We start from the raw sequence: 21,856 nt of genomic DNA on the forward strand, positions 1-21,856 counted from the left end.
GTGCGTTAGCAGCCGCCGGAGTACGCAGAGCTGCTGCCGTTGGTACAGGACAAATTGCCATGGTTGAATTTACCAGAATTAAAAATTTTCCCCTATTTCGCACAGTGGTGCCCTGTCAGGAGTTACAAAAGGCAGCCGTTGTGGTGCTGCGGGGATAATCCTTTTTCCCCTTCGCTCGAGCTTCTTGTTGCTCTGCTGTTCTCAAGCACAGGGAGTTTGAAATGGTTCAGAAGGTGTTGAAAGCAGCACAGCGCACTCGCTGTGCCTGCTTAGGCCTTGCCTCTTCTGCTGTGGGAGGGGAGTACAGCGCTTAGTCACCCAGAGTCAGGTTCTGCAGCCCGGTTCCTGCTGAGAACATTTCAAATATTTTTCAAGGCTCTCTGGAAAACCTCAACTCACTGACAGACCAAAGATGAAAACAAGCCAGGGCTAAACACGTAATCGCAAAGCTAGTTGAAATCAATTAAAATAAAAACCGTAGAAAACGCAGAAATAGTGTGCCTAGGACCTCAGGAAATAAAGCTTCAAAATCTATTAAAATGTGACTAATTTAACAAATAATTTAACCTGTTGCCAGCTCCTGGGTGAAGTTTGGCTCGTGTAATTTGACCATCAAACCAGAGCTGCTGGTTGCGCAGCCCGTCCCTCAGTAGATGAGTGGAACAGTTGCTAAGCTCTTTGCTTGCAATGCCATTTAGAGGTTAGAAGGGAATAATTTCACTTGCACTGTAGAAATAACAAATAGCCACAAGGTCAAAGCAGTCATTGATGTTTTCAAATGTAGGGATTTTAATACCTTTTCAGACCAGCGTTGATAAATTCTTTAATGGGAAAGGAGGGAGGTGGAACCGCCGCCGGTTGGTCCAGCTGCCCCGGTAGCGCCGGTGTCCCGGCGCTGCAGTTGAGTGGGGGGGGTTCTGCAGAGCGGTGCAGGGTTGTGCGAGCCCTGCCCTGGGTGGGGGAGCGCCCGGTCCCTCTTTGGGGTGTCCTCAGCTCTGAAATTCTAGTTTAAAACCAAACCAAGCAAACAACCAACTTTGCTGTGTTTCTGCAGAAGGATTTCTCAAGGGTATCAGGAAATGGAAATGGATACAAAAAGCCACCCCCCCAAAAAAAAAAAAACCCAAACAAAAAAAAAAAAAATCAAAACTGTCTATATATGTATATATATATGTATATCTTTCTATAGAGGGCACTTTGCAGGAACACTGTGCTGTACTGATCTCGAAATCTCTGCCTGCCTGTGTCTCTTACACCTTTTGCATCGCTGTTCTCTTTGTTTTAGGGGAAAAATTAGATTACACCTTGTCAAATTATAATAACAAGAATAAAATAGTAACGTCTCTGTTTAATGTTACAGAGCTGCTTGAAAAACAGTGGGGTTTAGATTATTTTATATTCAATCCTGTAAAAAGCAACAGAAAAAAAAAAAGAAGTACAAAAGACCAGAGGTGTTCAGCCAGCCTGTCGCTCGACTGATGTGGGTTCTGAAGTGGAACAGTAACAATGATTGGGGAGGTAATGGATTTCCTCCAGACCAAATCGAAGCCTTGGTCTCATTCTTTATTTACCTACCTATTATCTTATTTATTTTTATTTACCATGAAGGAAATTAGGAAGGAGGTGGGCCTGAGGAGGGAAGTATCTCGTCCTCTGGAGGGATGGAGGTCGGAAATACAAACGAACAGCGTCTCGCCCCGGCAGAGTGAACTCGCAATTGGAATGGGAGAGGGAGGAGGCAGAGGCGGCTGCACGGACAGCCCGGGGCAGGGACGGACCACCTTTTGGGAGGGGAGGACAGGTGTAATCTAAGCTTCACTAATAATGTAGAGGCTGCACATTATTTTGGCACCCTTTCCCCTACCCCCTCCTCATTTTGGAGCAAGACGGAATGACTCCTGTCTCACCAAAATGGCCAATAATGTCCGCCTTCTCACCTCATTTGGAGCAGCAGCTTGCTGAGTGTCAAAATGTTTAATCCCATTTGGTTTTGTTTGGTGCTTTCAACCAGTCACTTCACTTTCTTTTGTTTCCTTTTTTCAATTAATTTCTTCTTTAAGATATAAATTATGTTTATCTTTTAGTTGGTTTAATGTGAATCGGGGTTTGAAGTGACGGGTTCTTGTCTAGTACGTTCTCCTTTCCCCACCTCGCTCCTCCTCCCGACATTTTTCTCCCTGAGCTAATCTGGAAGGGGCTTAAAAAGTGGAACCGGTGGGTTTCCTCAGCACAAACTGGTTGGTTGGTCCTCAGATTTCTCTCACTAGCAGCGTCCTGGGAACACATTTTAAGGATGGATTCTGGTGTTGCAAAAGTCAACCCTGGATCTCCCAGTGTCTCTTCCGATCAGGTCTGTAAATCTGTCCCTTTCAAAAACATCTCTCGCCTTGTGGACCCCAGCTTTCTTTTTCACTGAGCGGTGGTGGTGGGGAACCTTAGTGGTGTTGATTGGTACCTTCTCACTGGCAAGAATAATGCACTGAAAATGCCACTCACAGAACACAAACTGGGTTAACCTCTCTGCCTCTGTGAGCAGCAACAAAACCAGTTGGCTTTACAAGGGTGTGAAAAGTTATGGATCTGTTCCGTTTCTAATGAAAGTTAATGTTAAACAGGATTTGGGATGCAGATTTGCCTGTGTGAAATACTTCTCCAACAGATGATATTAAACAGACTCATAACTAACTGCACCTAAGAGGTCTTCCTGTGCCTCAGAAATGGCTTCTCTGCATTAGAGTAATTTGACTTGCATTACAAATGTCCAGCTCCAGTTCTGAAATCTGGTTCTATCAGTAACAAGCTGTATCCTTGTTTGAAAAAAGCTCCTGAGAGTTTTGTGGCTGTTGAAAATGTGTGTTTGTGTGTGCCTGCTTGTGTGTGTATACTGGGCGATGCTGCACATGCACATGGAGCATGCACATCTGTGTATGCATGCGAGGTTGGCTTTGTAAAACAGGTCTGAGAAAGCTGTCGTGGAAACCAGACATCCCTGAAACTCAGGGAAGGTGCTTCTTGAAACTAGAAATTGGTGAAAGTATTAGATCTAAGTGTCCAGAAAGTAGAGCCCTGACTGCCCCATCCCAAGTTTTCCTTTCCAGAGAGGCAGTTCTTCATTGCTTTCCAGTCCTTTGAGTGTGTTGGCTGGCAAAATGGAAGGAATGTCTTCACCACGTTTTTTACATGTAAAATTTGACTCTTTTGGCTGCGGTGTGTGAAACCCAGCTGGACCCAGAGCTGAGATTGTTCTTGGTTGAATCGCTAGCCACGCTTCAGGCTTTCTTCCCACCACCGCACTCCTCCTCCTTGGCCCTGACCTAAATGCTGGCCCGCCGAGAGATTTGTCAACAGCCAAATCAGAGTGGTGTGACAATTAAAACAAACAGCAGCACGGTGGTTCCTGGTGTCCAGAGATGAGCCCTGTAGGTATTTCCTATCACAGTAAACGCGGTTGTCACAGCCCTGAGCCGTAGCAGGGATGTATCGAGGGACTCTCTGAGGTCTCCAGCATTGAATGTTGGAGTAGTTGTCACATCCTAGACTGGTGTGTGGGTGTTTGTATATTTGTGCACACACAGGAATGTGTAGCTTTTTTTAAACCAGGATCCACGACAGAAATGTTACTGCCTCTTCCGTTCTTGCGTTGGCCTCCCCTGAAGCCTAATGCAAATTCTCCCTTGTCGCAGAATGGCACCCAGATGTGCTGGGTGCTTCCCATTAGTGAAGTGTGACAAATGCCATTAAAGGAGACGAAAAATAATGCTGCCCTGAGACCCCACGAAGCTGACCCTGAAACCCTGGGTGCTGCGAGGAGAGTGGGGAGAGTGGCTCTGTGTCTGGGAGCGTGCTCGGCACGGCTCCGGCTCCGTGGCCCTGAGCTTGTGTTTTGTGAGTGGATCTCTGCCCTTCCCTGTCCAAACCACGCAGGCAGCAGCAGTCTGTTCCCTTCAGACTCCGATTCTCAGCACTCCACCGTACATCAGATGATGCTTTTCAGTTATTAAATTCTGGTTTGTTCTTACTTTTTCTTTCTTTTTTTTTTTAATATATATTTTTTTTCCTTTTAGTTCAGTTTTATTTCTTTGTGATTAGCCTCGGTTTGAATTAATTGTCTTGTTCTGTTTCCATGACAACTCAGTGTTTGCATCCCACCTGCCGGTGTTTGTTGCTGTTGATGCTGTTTGCTGACCGGATCTTGTCCGGCGTATGTCTCCCCATTTCTCCTCACCTCTTCCCACCTTGCCTCCCCTCTCCAGAAGGTTACATGTCAGCCCCTCCTCAAAAGAGTCATCCCCACCCAGATTTGTCTGCATGTTGACCCCACTTGTTTCTTTTCAAGTTCTCTCCATCTTGTCTCAGATTGTGACCGGTGCGGTCTTCCCGTGGCTCCATTTTCTGAAATGCGGTGCCTCCTGAAGCAGACAGCGGAAGGAAGGATGGAGTAGGCAGCAGGGACGTACCCCCATGTCTAGGGCCAAAAGTCTTCCATAGCGGGGTGATGGGAGGGAGAAAGGAGCATGCTGCCTGCTCTCTCGAGCCAGTGCTGGTGCCTGAGGTTGTGCAAATACCGTGGTACTCTCCTTACACCTTTCTCTAAGCAGAAAATCATCTTCTAGTGTTAGTATCCAGGTGAGTTTGCAGTCTCTCCCTCCGCACGCCAGTCCCGTCCCCAGCTCCGTTGGAGGTGAGGGCATGCTGTCCATTCCCTTCGCGTATCCATGCATGCAGGAATTCTCCTTTGACATCCCCGAGCTCCTCATGCTGCAGATGTGGAAGTCTGCTCTGCCTCTCAGTCCTGGTTCCTGGGTGCTGGTAGCTGTGCAGAAAAGGGTCTGACAGCACGGTGGGAAGAGCACGCCTTGCTGTGAAGACAGCTCCTTGTCAGCTGCCAGGAGGGGCAGGGGCTGGGTTTGGCTTTTGTTGAACAAAGCCCCACTAAATGGGAAACAGCCGCTGCCTCTCCTGGCAGCGCCCTTCCCATCTGAAAAGATCCGTAGTGTTGAGCCGCAGCCAGGGAAGAGTGCGGGAAGAGAAATACTAGAAAAACCCCAGACACCAGTTCCAGGGGACGTCTGAAGGCACTGGGACTTGGGAAGAGCGATGGCGGGCTGCGCTCTGATGTCCCTTGCGTTGCTTGTGCATGGAGGCCGTTGCCACTGAGTTTCTAGAGAGGTTGTTCAGAGAGGGTCCCTGGGAACTGGGCAGTGGGGACAGATACTTTTCAGGCCCCCAGCACTCCGAACTCTCCTGCCCCCTTGCTCAGCCTGCCCGAGGGGACTTTACTGCATGGCTGTCTCTAAGCTGGAGGGATCCCGCGCTCCTTTTCTCCTGAGGCTGCTGCTGTGCCTGCATCTTCCTGGGGTCCGTATCCTTGGCTCTTTGCTTGTGGGATGGGACCTTGCCCTCAGCTCCCTCCCCAGGGTCTCTCTGATCCACTCCCGTTTCTCCTTTGTCCGTTCTCCTGCTTTCACCCCGAAGGAAGAGCACCCACCTTGGCCGGCCGGCCGGCCCGCTCGGTTCAGAAAATGGAGCCAAGGAAACCGCAGCCTCCCCTTTGCGTCCATGTTCTTATTGTGTAAGGTCTGGAAGCTGCATCCACCTCTCTGCTAAGGAGATGCACAGAACATGTCACTGTTTTCTCAACGTTAAAAGTTTCATTACCTTGTTTTTCTTATTAATTCTATTCTATTTATTATTCCGCCAGGGCTGAGATGTGACAATGTGAGCCACCACATTGGGTCACATCAGCTAGAAAAAGTATGCAGCATTAAAGTGGGTTTCCCCCTCCCCTCCCTCTCTTTTGCTCTCTTCTTTCTCCCTTCCCCTCCTTGTTCTCCTTCTCCTTGTCTTCCTTTCTTTCTCTGTCGCTCTCTTTCTATTCAGTATCCATGTGGGCATTTGCTAGCCGCCCATAAACGATATTTCTCTGCATTTTCCTCTCTCTTTCTATCTTTTTCTCTCTCTCTTTTTTACCTATTTTGCATGATGTTTGTGACTCTGAGAGCTGCATCTATCGATGGAACCGTGTCAGATCTTAAAGAGGCTTCGTTAGGGTTTCTATACCCGAAAACCACAAAAATTTCATTAGAGTTTCTCATCTTTTCCACACTCTTGCTCGCTCCAGGGGGACTGCCTCCCCCTGGACGTTTCTCACACGCAGGCACCAACTAAATTCTGTCCCACTCCGGGGACTCCCTCTCCTCCCTTTTTTGTATTTTTGCCTCTCTACTTTTGAAGCGGTGCCTCTCTGGCGTTTGGGGATGCGACACTTCTCTCTTTATTGGATTCTCTGGGTCGCAACAAGATTTAGGCCTTTTCCAACAAGGCAAAATCTTGAGAAGTTTCCATCTCCATCCCAGCCTTCTCCTCCCCAGCACCCCGCCTCTGCAGCATCCCTCGGGCACGGGGCGGCCGGGGGGAGAGGGCCCCTCTCCGGAGGCGGACGAGGCTCCCGGGCCGCTTTGGGCCATGGTGGCGGAGGGGCCGGTTGCCTTTGGCCGTGGGAGGAGGCGACGCGGGAGTCGGACTCCCCTGGGCAGGGGGGGAGCAGGTTTCCCGGGGCGCGGAGCTGGGGGCCCCAGCGCCTGTGGAGGAGATTTTTTGATGCTCACCATGCCAGCTCTTGCCAGTAAAGATGAGAAATTGCTAATAAATTTTTGTGTATTTATCTGTGCTGTGATGGGTCTAATCTTGATCAATGGAACCCTGTTGCTATGAAATATCGCTTTTATGTCTATATTCTATATATTGTTTGTGAAGTACAAATTTATTTGAAGTTTAATTTTTTTGGTTTTTTGTTTTTGATTTTTTAGTTTATTTGCCTTTTGTTTTGTTTTTAATGAAGGAAGAAAACAAATGATGACAAACCCCATCTATATTTAAATTATCTTTTGCTCTTTTTTCTTTTTCTCCCTTTTCTTCTTTTTCTTTTCTTTCTTTTTTTGTTTCGGTTTTGTTTTTGTTTTGTTTTGTTTTTTTTGTTACCTCTGTGCGTCTCGTCCACAGTTCGCCGTGTGGCCCCTCGCTTCTCCATCTTACCCGTCAGCCATGAAATCATGCCCGGTGGCAACGTCAACATCACCTGCGTGGCCGTGGGTTCGCCCATGCCATACGTCAAGTGGATGCAGGGAGCCGAGGACCTGACGCCTGAAGATGACATGCCTGTGGGCCGTAATGTCTTGGAGCTCACAGATGTCAAGGACTCAGCCAACTACACGTGTGTGGCCATGTCCAGTCTGGGAGTCATAGAAGCCGTTGCTCAGATCACGGTGAAATGTAAGCGAGTGTGAGCACGCCTGCGTGAGCGAGTGCGTGGGTTCCCTGACTGCGCATGGCTGTAGGAGCGTGCATGCCCCAGCGTGTCAGCTGCCGCATGGGTGTACAGACGTGCACGGCACGCGTTGGGTGCACGGTCGTACCAGAGCGTCTGGGCATGTGTGCAAAGCAGCTGTGGGCACGTGTCATGTTCGTGCATGTGAGCATCTGTAGATACGTGGTCATGCGTGTCAGCCTTCACCGGTGCATGAGTGGGCATGTCCCTGCGTGACTGTGCGGGTCCCTGTTTCTGCTCCTGTGTCTGTGACTGCACGGGGTGAGCCTGTGGCCGCTTGATCTGCCCGTGAGGAGTGGGGGGGGGCAGTGATGCATGTAAAAAGGCAGCCGTGCACGAGCGTGTGTGTGCATGGGAGAAGGAGCAATGTGGCTGTATGGGCACGTGGCTCCCTGACTGCATGTGTGTAAGTCCGTGGTGTTACAAGCCCGTATGTACATGCATAGGGGTGTGGGCATGAGCGGGAGGACAGACCCGTGCACCGCGAGCGCCGTGTGCTGGGATCTGTGCATGTGGCTTTGGGGATCCCACACACAAAGTAATCCACAGTGAAGGGGAAGCTGGGGGCTTGAGATCTTTCCTTGCTTTAGGACAGCTGAGCTGTTTGTGATGAAGAAAACTGTGATTTAAACCCCTGCATGCTTGTTTCTGTCCTGGGGTGTGAGGCTGGCTGGGCAGTTTGCAAAGAGCCTTGGATGGCTTGAAGCCTGCATGCCATCCTGTTCCAAGGCTGGAGATTCGGCCAAGGCCCTGAGGATCTCTGGCATGTGTGCCCTTGCAATAGAGCCTAGTTCCAGCATCTTAAGTGGCCGTTGTTGCCTCAGCAAGAGGGGGAATAACCCCAGCTTCCAGCTAGCAATTCCCAAGAGGAGCACGGGTGCAATCTTCAATCTATTCTGTCCTCAGCAGGGGAGTATTAAAACCCAAGCGGGATGCCCCTGTGGTTGGGTGAGTGTAGAGCTCGTTGTATGAGCTGGTGTCTGCGCTGAGTGCTGGCATTGCCCACGGGGGATCTGGGGGGAAAGGGGGTGGGAAAGGATGCGGTGGGGGGGTGGGGGAGAGGAGGAGAAATACTGCGGAGAAGGGGAGGGCTAAAATGAAACAATCCTGTTGTATCAGTGCATCCGACTAAGGAAAGTCTGACCACAGAAGTGAGCAGGGACTAGCGAATCTTGGCTTGATGCTCATCCTGAGCTTTTGCACAGGGAGTGGGCTCACGTGCTAGCAGAACAGTGCCTGGAGCTGGACTGAGGTGCTCTTTATTTTCCTGAATATTTTCTTTTTTCCCCTTTTTCCCTGTCTCATCCTATCAATTTAAAAAGCTGCTGTGGAAGATACGTTGCTTCTGCTTCCAGCTGTCCTATCTCCTCAGATGGGGAGTCTTGCCCTGCTGGTGCCTTCTGCCTTTTGTCATTTTATTTGTGTTCTGTTCCCCCTTATGTTCCTGCGTGTAAGCATCTGCAGTCTTTCCCAGGCAGAAGATGAAAGGAGAAGTCAGAGCTTTAGAGGTGCTCAAGTGCAGAGAAGATGAGGTTGGAAAGGGTCTAAAGCGTGTAGTGAGGAAAACACGTAAAGCTTGCTGTGAAAGGTGTCTGATATTTAGCTTTTAGTCTCCAGTGAGCTCCAGAGGTAGTCTGCTGGATGAGGGACAGGGGAGATGACTATTAACACGCATTTGTGGCTTGAGAGGAAGCACTCCGAGTATTTACAGTTTGCTAGTTCCGCAGAGCGCAGTCCACACTGTGCCGTTACCTGCACGCTAAACACGGAGAGATTCGGCGGTACCGGCTGCGTCAGAAGATCCGATTACGTGCTCGGAAGGAGCTCTCGCAGAACTGCTGTTCCGTGCTGCTGCCTGAGCTGGGGATGTGCAGCTGAAGTCTGTGCTAATGATTCCAGATGTTTAGCTGAACGCTTTCCCTTTTGATGGAGCAGTTTAAGGAGGATAATAGAGTGTATAACTAGGTTCATAATATTTCAGCAGCACTTTACTGAACTGCCGCACTGTGATTGGTACTGTGCCTCTGGCTCCTACAGCCCTAACTAGCCCAATTAGGCACCATTTCAGCATACGTGGTTTTTTTTTAAATGTCTGTTCTTCCTGATTCTCAGCACTCCCCAAGGCTCCTGGGACACCGGTGGTAACAGAGACGACAGCAACAAGTATCACCATCACCTGGGACTCTGGAAATCCAGACCCTGTGTCCTACTATGTCATTGAATACAAGTCTAAAAGCCAGGATGGACCATATCAGATCAAAGAGGACATCACCACCACACGCTACAGTATTGGGGGGCTCAGCCCCAACTCCGAGTACGAGATCTGGGTCTCTGCAGTGAACAGCATCGGGCAAGGGCCTCCCAGTGAGTCAGTGGTCACTCGCACTGGGGAACAAGCTCCTGCCAGTGCCCCCCGTAATGTGCAGGGACGAATGCTGAGCAGCACCACCATGATCATCCAGTGGGAGGAACCGGTGGAGCCCAACGGGCAGATCCGTGGCTATCGTGTGTATTACACCATGGAGCCTGATCAACCCGTCAGCAACTGGCAGAAGCACAATGTGGACGACAGCCTCCTGACCACGGTGGGCAGCCTTCTCGAGGACGAAACCTACACAGTCCGGGTCCTGGCCTTCACCTCCGTGGGAGATGGGCCGCTTTCCGACCCCATCCAGGTTAAGACGCAGCAAGGAGGTGAGAACCTGTGTCACTAACTTTGGCTCCACTGGGCTGCAGGAGGGAGAGGTGTTCTTACAGCATTATCCAGCTGTGGCTGCCGTGTGCTTTATTGGTTCAGTTTGGTTGAAATAGAAATAATTTTTTGTGAGGAAGGTCAGTCCAGTGGCTGGAGCCAGAGGGCCTGGTGGATGATTTCTGATCTGTTTTTTCTCGGAAAGGTCATTGCTTAAAAGGGTGGGGCAAGCAATTACGCAAAGAGAATCCATTTCTGCTGTGCCATGTTTCAAAGTGAGGTGTCTGATTGCGTCCAGTTTCTAAATGTCTTTAATAGACCTCAAACCACTCACTGCCCAGGTAATGGTGAAGCTAAACTCTTCTTACACCTTCTCGGAGATGAGTGAGGAATGAGCCTTATTTTGCCTTTTTCTAAAAGGGGAGCGAAACAAAGCCTGAATTGTCATAGCAGATGTGATGAGCAAAGAACAAGAGGTGTTTTAGCACAGGTTGTCACCCAGAATGCTTTCGGGTGCTCTGCTTATGGTGTAGGGTGCTGGTGAGGAAACCCTCCGTCCTCAACGGGCTGCTCAGGGCTTTCCACTTCCAGGATGTTTTAATACTGGGGAGCAGTGGGAAGGGCTGTATTCTGCACTGCCAGGAGAGAGGCATGTGATCCAGTAGGACTCTTGGGTCTCCAGCAGCTCTGGACATGTGCAAGTCCTGCAGTGGGATTTAACCCTCCACTGCCTTGAAGAAAGAGCCTGCCCACTCTGCAGTCTGGCACAACCTCCCAGGGAGGTTGTGGAGTCTCCCTCTCTGGAGATATTCAAGACCCGCCTGGACAAGGTCCTGTGCAGCCTGCTGTAGGAGACCCTCCTTTGGCAGGAGGTTGGACTGGATGACCCACAGAGGTCCCTTCCAACCCCTACCATTCTGTGATTCTGTGATTTTGCTGCCGACGTGCTCTTCACACATAGGCTTTGAAGAAAAAAGGGTAGGAGTCTTCTAATTGGCCAAGTTAATATGGTTTCTCCTGTCTCTTGTCTTGCCTCCTCTGCCCCATCGGCTTCTTCTCTATGTCAGTTCCTGGGCAGCCTATGAACTTCCGAGCAGAAGCCAAGACGGAGACGAGCATCGTGTTGTCGTGGAGCCCTCCCCGCCAGGAGATCATAGTGAAGTATGAGCTCCTCTATAAGGAAGGAGACCACGGCAGGGAGGTGAGTCCGGAGAGGAGCAGCGCAAAGGGTTGGGGCCCCAAGGAGCATCCCGGCCCTCCGTTCCCCGAGGTGGCTGAGAGAGGGGAGTAGGGCAGGTGTCTCTGGGCAGGGTTCGCCTCTGCTCCTTTTTGTTTGTTTTTATTTTTTTCTTCCCCCTCGCCCATCTCAGGTGCCGAAGAACTTCGAGCCAACAACCTCCTTCACTGTGGAAGGCCTGAAGCCCAACACTGAGTATGTCTTCCGGCTGGCCGCCCGCTCGGCTCTGGGCCTGGGGGCCTTCACCCCGGAGGTCAGAGAGCGCACCTTGCAGTCTAGTAGGTGTCTCTCCTTTTCCCACCCTTCTCTGAGGGGAAGACAGTCAGGGAGCCAGAGATGGTGGGCACAGGGGTACGAAGCTGTGGGGCGGACGTTCGCGGTGCTGCGGCGTTTCGCACGTCTGGGGTGTCCCGGCGGGGAGGTGGGCAGTGCCGGGCTGCTCTGGGACCGGCTGCCTTCTCCCTTTGCTGGCCCGGGTAGCCCAGATGTGCACGAAGAGCGGGGCTGGTGCGTGCTTTGGGGGGGCGATGGGAAGCCGGGCAGCACCATCCACTCCATGGGGTGAGCAGCGGAGAGCTTGTCGCTGGGCCACGCTGGCCCTTGGTGCTGAGCATGCTCAGGGAGGACAGCACCCCACCGTCACGCAGCAGCCCGCCTGGCCCCCAGCAGCGGCTGGCTGGAAGCGGGGGGGGCACCCGCAGTGGAGCACGGAGGTGGTGGGGGAGTCGGGAGGAAGAGGAGAAGGGAAGGTGTTCGATCGAAAATCCAACGTTTTCACCAGCCTTGGGGAAAGCAGTCCTCGTGCTCTTTTCCATGAGCACCTTCATGGCCATGGGGAGGAAGGCCTGCTGGCCCAGCGAGCGCTGGGAATGGTCCCATTTGGGCTCCAGCAGAGCGGGAGAGAGGAGTCAAGTGGAGGCTGGGGGGGTGGATATTAATGACACCAGGATGGAGTGTATGCAACCAAAACGTGCTGGTTTTAGTTTAATGGATTGTCTCCCTTCGCTGTTGCCCTGGGGACAATAACCCTGGATGGCAATATTTCAACCTGGGCTTTTCACAGATCTTTGCTTTTAAATGAGGTGTTTTTTCACTGCATGAGTGGCTGTGGCAGCTGTTCTTTGTGTTTTCTGTCTCCTCTCATCTCTACTAAATCACTCCGCTGCAGTTTGGAGTAGCCGGGAGCAGAACTAACTCAGAAATGGCTCTGGTCACCAGTGTGAGGAGGGAGAGCGCCTGCTCCCATCTCGCAGAGTCCTTAACAAGGGAGAGCAGCGGGCTCTCGGCTGGGCGCCTGCCCCGTCTTTCTGTTTTAATTGTCACGTCCTGCTGTCTCTCTCCCTTTCCTCTGGCTCTCGCCTGCTCTTTCTCTCCCCTCAGGAGTGGGAGGAAAGGGGAGGCTGTTTCTGCGTAGACAGAATTCCTCACTGGGGCTTTCTCAGGCCTCCAGTCCATTCAAAATATTTCTTCTTTCCTTCAAATGTTTTTCCCCTTTTTTCCTTTTATTTTTTTTCTTACTCTCTCTATGTATCGAAAGAAAATCCTTTCCTGACTCTGCTGCAAATCTGCTGGTTCTGGTCCCAGTATGGTGCTGTCAGAGGGAGCATCACTGTGGGGTGGGGCACGATGAACTGAAAGGACCTGAAAAAGAAGTGTCAAACTTACCCACACTCTGCTTCTGTTTTGCAAAGGGTTTCCCTTCTTGAGATTGATGGGAATGGGAGCAAAAGAAGGTCTGGGATTTGTGCTTTCTGGTTCCGTAAAAAGAGGCTGGAAGAGGGGTGTGGGAGCTGATGGCAGCAGGGCTTAGTGACGCTGGCTGTTTTTCCCTAAAGGGCGAAGAGAAGGGGTCCGGGAAAGGGGAAGGCTTTGGGGCTTTTTCTAACTTGGCAGCTGCCCAGAATGAGGCCTGGTTTATTTCTGTGTAGCTCAGCTTTCATAGGGATAGTTTCATTAATTTAACGCTCTTAAGAACATCAGCTGGGAGCTGTCAGTGTCCTGTAACACGGTGAAACATTTTTTTCTGGCTGGCTGTTGGAGGAACGAGTCAATTCTCCCCGGTGCGGGCGACATCCTTCGGCTCACAGACCTTCTGGCTCGGGACAGGCTTTTGTGTCTTCCCTCTGCAGCTCCTTCTCCGTTCCGCTCCTCCTTGGCTCGCTCCATGGCTCTTCTTTCTTTTCTCTTCTGCTGCCTGCCTGCCTGCCTGCCTGCCTGCATGCTCTCGCAGCCCGGTGAAACCAGCTCCCTGCTCTCTGGCTGTCTCTTGCTGGGCGGTTTCACACCACGATGCCATCTTGCCTCTGCAACGCAGTCTCCCTCGTCCTCCTGCAGCCTGCCCAGGCGTTGGGTGCTCTTCCCCTCCCAGCTCAGCTGGCCAGCATGTGCCTGCATGCCGCAGCCCTCCCCGCATTGCACACCTTTCTGCACAACACCCTCCCCCTCCCTGTCAGGGTGGCTCCTCCTGAGCATCATAACCAAAGTAAAATCCATTAAACTAAAGGTAAAGTATCTTTTTCTTCTTGAAGTGGCTGGGTTTTAACTCTTCAAGTACCAGAGACGTAGATTGTAAAAAGAACAGAATCTCAGGGTTGGAGGAAGCTGCTTTGCCCTTGCTGTCAGCCGTGACCTTCCCAGGGCTCCTTGGCACCTCTCCTACTCAGGAATCTCAGAGGGCAAAGCATGCATCGGCAGACAGGGGTGGCAGGGTGGAGGCTGTGAGGCTGCATGTGCAGGTGTAGAGGAACAACAGGGCTTTCTTACCCTCTGTTCCTCCCCAAGAAGGGAGGTTTCCCCCACCCATTAGCTCTGCTCTCCTTCCCCTCCCCCTTCCTCACAGTATGTGAAGTGAATGAAACTTATACGAAGTCTGTGGTACCTAAAGGGTTAAAAAACATTGTACTGTACAAGGTCAGTAAGGGTCATTCTTGTGGCTTGGACAGTCAACTTTAAAGCGTGTAAAAGATGCAGTTCAGGTGAGTACTGGCTGGTCTCAAGCGGATTCACAAATACAGTCCACCCTGTCTCCGCAGGCTCACACACACGTGTGGGGACCTGCGCACGTGCATGTATGGCCTGGAGCCCGTGGGAGGGCGGGGAGGGGTTCCCAAAGAGCTGTCTGCCTGGTAAAACCGGAGGCCGGCAGGCAAAGATGATGATCTGCCGGCCGGGGAGCGCTCGCCTGTGCTGCGGCTCCCTCTCCAGCGAAAGGGCTTCTTGCAGAGGTGAGCTCGCAGCCTGCGGTTCGGGCTGCCGTACTCTGCCTCCTGCAAACAGCTCCCGCCTTCCGGACGCTGTCCCCACGCGCGCATGCACGTCTCCAGGGCCACGCAGGGTGGGCTGGATTGTGAAGGAAACTCACAGTGCCATGACCTCCCCCGACGCGGCTCCAGTATGGCCAGCCAGCACTTGGTGGCTGTTTTCATCCAGGTGCTGTAGTCGATGAGAGTGACGGGGAGGGGGTCCGGGTGGGATCTGGGCCTTCTCCCCCATTACCCACCCACCCCACCTTTTTGACCAAAGAAAGTGCAAACCGTCCCAAAAGGAGGGCCTCGCTCCCGGGCCTCTCGGTAGGTCCCCGTGCTGGAGCGTAGAGGGTGAGTGAGCAAGCGAGCGTGGCCACGCGCAGCAGCCGCAGTGCCGACAGTGAACCCGAGTGCCAGCTGGAGCTCCGGCTCTGCTGACGGGGGCTTGCGTTAGGAGTTTCAGGATGGAAAGGGTAGGTCAGGTCAGACCCTCTCTGCAGTGGGTTTCTCAGCTGTGGTGGCTTTGGCTGGGCTGCTAAGCAGGAAAGGGAGTTTTTAATACTACCAGCCCGGGGTGGGGAGAAAAAAGCAGCGAATGGCATGGTGGCAGGCACTGGAAGAGGGTTGAATCTTTCTCCTCCGTACCCTGAAAGGGCCCTGAGTTGCTTCTGGGCTGTGGGAAGGAGCAGCGCGCCTCCATTCTGGAGATGTTGGGGCTTCAATCCCAGCAGATGGAGAGAGCTGTAGGGGGAAGGAGATCCGTCAGCGGGAATCCGCCGCCCTGCTCTCTGCGCAGGTAGCTTAGCAAAAGAGAATAGACTGGGGTCCAAAACTGCCGTTACTGCAGTAGCGCGGGTGCTGCTGGCAGCGGGGGAGTAACTCGGTCGGGGGAGCTAGCACAGGGGCAGGGTGGCATTTTAAAAGCCAGTCATGTGCAGAAACCCACCAGGAGCTTGGTCTGGCCTTGTAGCTCAGTTTCTCTTGTGCTCTCGTAAGAAAGTCTTATAAATTAGCAGTTGATGCGTGGAAGGTAGGTAAACAGACTGGGAATGTTCTGGAAGGAGTCACTTTTTGTATCAGTATTATTTTATTATTATGATTTCCTTTCTGATGTTTGTTTATTTTAAGTTACTGGCTTGATTTATGTTTTATTTTCCAGTTTGTTACTTTTGGTTTTGTTTGTTTGACGTGTTTTGTATTATTTTGCGTGGCTAGCCATGGTCAGGGGTTGCCACCCTCTGCAGTGGGATTTCTGAGGAGAAGGGTTTCATTCTGCCAGTTTAAATACAGACAAAGTGTAGTGATAAAGCATGAAAGTAGGAGGACGACACGCGCAGTGTCCTACTGGACAGCGTGCTCGGCTCGGCGGCGTGGGGACTGTCTTTACCCTCTCTGCAAAGCCCGCGGATTTCCCTCTGAGGGAGGCAGACACAGAGCACGTGGCTGTCACTCCAGCATGAGCTGGGAAAAGCGTGGCTTGATTTAACCGAGTCCTCAAGGCAGGCTGGGCCTAAACATCTGTTTGTGACTCAGGGATGGGAGTAAGAGGTTTGAAAAACTCACTCCTCCGTAAAAGAGCTTTTTGTTGATTAAAAACCGACAGAGAAATGAGAGATAGTGACCAGCGTTTATCTACTCCCTTGCTTCTTGCAGGTGGTGCTTTGGGGGCTTATAAGGACACCCCAGTTTCTGGCAGTGTCTGCAGAGAGTTAAAAGCTATTTATTGCGGTTTGACTGTATTGGGTGAGATGGGATTTGCAGATTTGCCTTGAAAATGTATCACTCTCTCTGCTTACCTGGGCTGATTGATTGGAATTAGTGACTGAAAGAAGTCTGGTCTAAGATTTCCCAAAGTGCCCAGGTTACAGCGGGGTACAGAAGTGGCAGATTACTTGTCCAGACTTTGCCAAGGTCTCCATTGACAAACCTGTGCTTCTTGCACCTCTCCCTGTATCTCAGGGCACGGCCATGGCATAGCGGCGTGCGCCCCAGGGCAGAGTGTCTGATGGAGCTGGTGTCAGCGTCCTGCTTCCTATGGAGCAGACCACGTTAAAAATTACCTACTGCAGCTCAGGAAGCACCAAAGTGAGCAGCCCTGCACTAGGAAGCTGTGGTTCACACCTTCCCCATCTCCTGAAAATCAGCCCTGAGACAGTTGACTGCTGCCAACGTGAGAACACGCGGCTGCGTAGGCCTTCATTGCCAAAGGCGTCCTCCCAGGACGTTCAGAATTACCTTGACGTAGTTTAGGCAGAGAGGTAGACCTGCTGCCACTTCTGAAAACCCTGCTGGGTACCTGAGTACCTGGGCAACCCTGCTGCCTCGCTCCTTTGCAAGGCTTTTCTCTAAAGCCCTCCTGACTGAACACATTCTGGGGTCGTTGCTTGGCAGTACCCTGGCCATTACCACCATGGTTTTTTGCCTCCTTCAGTCTGTGGACAGCTAATAACTTCCATCTGGAGGTACAGACTCTTAAATTTAAGCCTCCTGGCAAAAGATTTGCTTTTCTTACTTACTTTTCACACATCCCTTCAAAGAAATTCAGGCTCGCAGCGACTGCAGTTTGGAAACAAGTGCTTTACCAGCCAGGGCAGGGTATGCCAGACTGCTGTAAAACAGGGAGCTAAAGGAAAGGTCTTTTCTAGGGTAAAGCTGGCTGCTTAGTTTTGTGCCAGCTACGCTTAGTAGAAGCAGCAGGACCCCTCTTGGCTAGCCCGCTTGCTGTTATGGTCCTTTGCTTTATAACATTTTGGTTTTGATGCCCCATTTCATTTCTGTTGGCTTTTTTTTCTTTTCGTTTAAAAAAAAAAAAAGACAACAACAAAAAGCTCTCTTCTTTTTTAATTTTATCTTCCTAAACCAAATTTTTGTACGTTTTATTTTAGATTTTTTTGTTATCATTTTCCTTTTTTTTTTCTTTTATCTTTCCCATCTTTTGTTTTTTCCCCCTTCTTCCCTTTCCCTCCTGAATTTTCCCCCCTCGTAGAACCGTCTGCCCCCCCTCAAGACGTAAAATGCGTCAGCACCAGATCCACCGCCATTCTGGTAAGTTGGCGGCCGCCTCCGGCCGAAAGCCAAAATGGCGTCCTGGCTGGCTACAGCGTCTACTATCGAGCGCTGGACTCTGAGGACACGGAGCTTAAGGAGGTGAATGATATCCCCCCAACCACCAGTCAGATCCTACTGGAGTCCCTGGAGAAGTGGACAGAGTATCGCATCACTGTCGTGGCTCATACGGAGGTGGGGCCGGGCCCGGAGAGCTCGCCGGTTATCGTCCGGACAGATGAAGATGGTAATTGCACTTTTCTGGTTTTCCCCCGAGTCCCCTGGTGAATTCGTGTCCCTGGAGTGGGCTTTTCCCACGCTGGGGCGGACACCTCGAGTCCCTTCTCACGGCTTGCATGGTGCAAGACCGAAGCGTCTGGTCCGAGATGTGCAGCATCCTTTGCTGCCCTCTCCTCAAGCCCCTCTGAGAGCTGGGGTCTGTAGGGATGCTCTCCCTGCTTTAGGGCTGGGGGTTTTTAACATTGAGCCTCTGAGCCTTGACCGTAGCACTTTGCCTGAAAAGATGCTGTTACTGAGCAGGGAAGCAGCTGAGGCAGCAAGGAAATGAAATCAGAGAAGAGATGATTGTTGCCAGAAACGATTTTAAAATATTCAGTGTCCTTCCCACACATTCCTTGTTCCTAGCTCCTCTTTAAGTCAAAGTTTTGGTTAGTGGTAAAAAGGAAGAATCTCCTTCTCAAGGTTTAAAAAGCCCTGCAGTGACGAGCAGGTCAGACTCCCGGTCAGCGGCCCAGCTCAGAGACTTTGAGCACAAACGCGGACAGCGAGGCTGGAACTTCCCTGGTGTTTCTACAGTAGAAGAAAACCAGGAAAAAATGTGAATGTGTGCGTGGAGGGAGAGCACCCTCACTGTGGGGGTGAGGTAGGACCCTCAAATAATGCAGGTCAAGTAAATAACAGAAGTGAATTCCAAACTTCTCAGGCTTTCTTCCTTTATCCCAAATAAAAAGAATTTTTTAAAAAGCAACAGGCTTGTCCCCAGTGTGGGTCCTGTTTCTCTAAGCATCTGCCCACATCCAAATGGAGAGAATACCTTGCTCAGAGGAAGTAGGGTTTTCTTGCAGGTGAAGCTGTTATGGTCTGTATTATTATTTATAGTTTTTCAAAAAATTCAGCCCAAATTCCATCCAAGACATCTCTTGTTTCCTGTCCTAAGATGAGGCAGCGGCTGTAACCACCAACCTGCCTGCCCTGCCTGAGGGACAAGGGAACTCCAAGGGCACGTCCCCCTCTGTGTCCTCTCCACCCCAGCATCCCACAGGCAGGACCAGAGCTTTTCTGCCTCATTAGAAGTTGGCTTTGCCCTTGGGATGTGAGCTGGAACTATATGGTTTCTCCTGTCTGAGCAAACTGAGGACAGAGGAGCCTGTGGGAGAATGGCTGGACTATGAGTGGACGTTTCCATGCGTATCTAGACTGGATATAAGGAAGAAGATTTTTACAGTGAGGGTGGTGAAACCCTGCCACGGGTTGCCCAGAGAGGTGATCGATGCCCCATCCCTGGAAACGTTCAAGGCCAGGTTGGACGGGGCTCTGAGCAGTCTGATCCAGTTGAAGATGTCCCTGCTGATGGCAGGGAGGTTGGACCTAGGTGACCTTTAAAGGTCCCTTCCAACCCAAAGCATTCTGCGATTCTGTCCTATGATATCTCTGAGCCATGCAGATGAGATCCCCTGGAACTGCTTCCTTGTTTCACCAGTGACAGATGATGGGATATCTAGATTGTTAAGGCTCCCCCTCCTTTCAAGGCTGTAGATTCAGGGTGCATTTATCCCATAGGTGAAGTGAGTATGGCCCATAGGTGAAGTGTCAGGCTCAGACAGAAGTCCCCAAGTGACTCTTAACCCGTTCCTTCCCTTCCTCGCAGTGCCCAGTGCGCCGCCTCGCAAAGTTGAGGTGGAGGTCCTGAACTCCACCGCCATCCAAGTGTTCTGGCGCTCCCCAGTCCAGAACCGCCAGCACGGCCAGATTCGTGGCTACCAGGTCCACTATGTACGCATGGAGAATGGAGAGGCCAGGGGGCTGCCCCAGATCAAGGACATCATGCTGGCTGACGCCCAGGTAAGGACTCGCCTCCTGCTCCCATCTCCTCTCCTCTCCTGGAAGGTGTGAGGGGGGTGGGCGCTTCAGCCGCCTTGTCTCAATCCCAAGCAACGTAACGCTGGAGAAAGTAGATGAGGGTCTCTGTGACAAGGTGGCTGTTGTCTTTCTGCAGTTCATTTGCACTCCCAGACAGTAGCTATTGTGGAAGAGTATGAACTGCTGTCCCAGCACTGAACTAAATGCCATCCATCCCCCCTGTGGCTGGGAAGGCTTTTAAGACAGGCAGAGGCCACAGTGGAATCTACTAATATCTCCCACTCTTCTCCCTTCATGCTGGCCTGGTAACTTCTGACCTTGTGTGGCTGCTTGCTCAGGGACTCCTTCCTCATGCTGTGTCTCTGTCTTTCCCTTCTTTCCCCTCTTGTATTCTCACGTGCAAAACCTCTCTTGTTCTCTGCCCAGTGGGAAACAGATGACACTGCTGAATACGTAAGTAAAAAAAGTAAAAATCCTCCCATCCTGGTTCTGTCCCTTCCCTTCTCCCACTTCCTGTTGTGGTGTGATATTTTCCTTTTCCTTTATTTTTTGCAGTGCCCGTGAGCCTGTTTTAAAGCCTGTTGTTGGTGTTCCCATGCATTGTCCCCACCCTGTCCACTTTGCTCTGCAGCCCCGTGTGATTGTGTAGTTTGGCAGCACGCAGCAGTACTGCAGGGTTTTCCCCTCGGCTCTGAAGGAAAGCGGAATCTGGGGCTCCTCCATGGGGAAGCAGCTGGGACATTGAATTTGGGACTACCTCGAACATACGCTTAAAGCTGGGCTGGTCTGCAAGCACCTCTGCCTTGTGACCGAAAAACACGGTTAGGCTGGAGAGCACTGGGTGTTCAAAACCCCACACGGCCGAAGCTGTCGTGGCATGAACAAATGCTTTGTGCCCTTAAAGGGCCGAGGTTCTTGGGTACTCGTTCATACAGAGCACTGACTCGCTATTGGTGCTTTTACCCTTTAAGCAGACCTTAAAATCAGCTTGAGTGTTTGGCATTTGCTACTTCTGCTAAAATGCTAAATGATTTCCGTGATCTTGCAGCCATAAAGCAGTAGGAGAAAGCATTTCCTTCATGGAATGGCTGGCTCCCAAGATAACGCACTGCTGAAGTGAGCGGATTGATGTCTCCTAGAGATTGCCAAGTGCCCTACAAAAGTGAGGGGCCTCGCTTTTACAGATGGAGAAACTGAGTCATATGAAAGGCAAAGTCTCTTGCCTCAAATCGTAATAAAACCTAGTGGCAAGTGTGAAAGCAGAACAGATTTCTTGACTTCTGGAAGACAGACCTGTCCCTGTAGCTAATGGCTTCCAAACTCGTCGGTCAGAATCCCACTGTTCTGAAGTTCTGCTGTTCCACTCCCTGCTCAGCTTTGGGGGCAATACAGATATTTTCAGAACCAGCAAATTCTTTCCAAGTGCTGCCCTGAGATTCAATACTGAAAGCACAAAGGGGCAGCGGGGGGTGAGGTGAGACGAACAGCGCAGAACGTGCGCAGCCTTCGCATCTCCCTCCTTCTCAGGGCCTTGGAGAAAACCCTGCTGCGTATGCTCTCGTCCTGGTCGGTTTAGCACGGGCATTCCTTTTTACAACTCCGCCCTTCGAAGGGCTGACTGCTTCGTGGCAAAGGGCTGTGCTCGAGGCCTCTCTGCCAACAACAGCTCTCGGGAGCCGGGTGTGGTGAGGCTGACGGAGGATGGAGGAAGGAGGGTACAGGGGATTTAGCAGAGAGCTTTAGCGTGCAAGCAGAAAATGTCGTCTTCGCTTTAAAGCAATCCCTTTAATATTATGAAGGCATTAAAAAGTATCTCTGAGGAGAGAAGGGAGGGGGGTAATGGAGCAAAAAAATGTAATCTCCTTGAAACCGCTGAGACTTCCTCTGGGACGGCAGAGCGAAGAGGAACACTTTGAAGAGCGCAGCAGCGTTTTGATGGCTGAAGCAGTTTATGCTGAGATAGGGAGTGTGCGAGAGGTAGATCTGGAAGGGAACGCGCCGAGCCAGGGCCCTGCAGAGACACGCTGTGTTTGCAGAGGGTCTGTTCGCAGCCGGGGTGTGCGAGCCTCTCGCCAAGGGAATGTGGCCCTCATCCTCCTGCCAGTTACCACATCTGCCCAGTTGCCCCAGAGCGCCTCATGGTTTCAGATTCAGTGAATATTCCTGCATGCTAGAAAAGGGCTGAGACTCCTGCAAGGAGGAGAGATCTA

The 21,856-nt window shown here is 51.3% G+C and overlaps 1 protein-coding gene across 22 annotated transcripts in view; it reads left to right on the forward strand.

Moving 5' to 3' along the window:
* The window catches only part of PTPRS (protein tyrosine phosphatase receptor type S), a 166,005-nt gene that overhangs the window by 109,543 nt on the left and 34,606 nt on the right, over positions 1-21,856 (forward strand). For 10 of the 22 annotated variants that reach the window (XM_075444333.1, XM_075444341.1, XM_075444338.1 and 7 more), the window contains 7 exons: positions 7,003-7,272; positions 9,440-10,021; positions 11,087-11,220; positions 11,390-11,534; positions 17,488-17,793; positions 19,435-19,628; positions 20,073-20,099. In XM_075444333.1, the coding sequence (XP_075300448.1) occupies positions 7,003-7,272; positions 9,440-10,021; positions 11,087-11,220; positions 11,390-11,534; positions 17,488-17,793; positions 19,435-19,628; positions 20,073-20,099 (1,658 nt within the window). The remainder of the gene's footprint in view (positions 1-7,002; positions 7,273-9,439; positions 10,022-11,086; positions 11,221-11,389; positions 11,535-17,487; positions 17,794-19,434; positions 19,629-20,072; positions 20,100-21,856) is intronic. The other 12 variants (XM_075444339.1, XM_075444340.1, XM_075444342.1 and 9 more) reach the window with 2 other exon arrangements.

Source organism: Opisthocomus hoazin, chromosome 27, assembly GCF_030867145.1.
Source record: "Opisthocomus hoazin isolate bOpiHoa1 chromosome 27, bOpiHoa1.hap1, whole genome shotgun sequence".
Lineage (NCBI taxonomy): Eukaryota > Metazoa > Chordata > Aves > Opisthocomiformes > Opisthocomidae > Opisthocomus > Opisthocomus hoazin.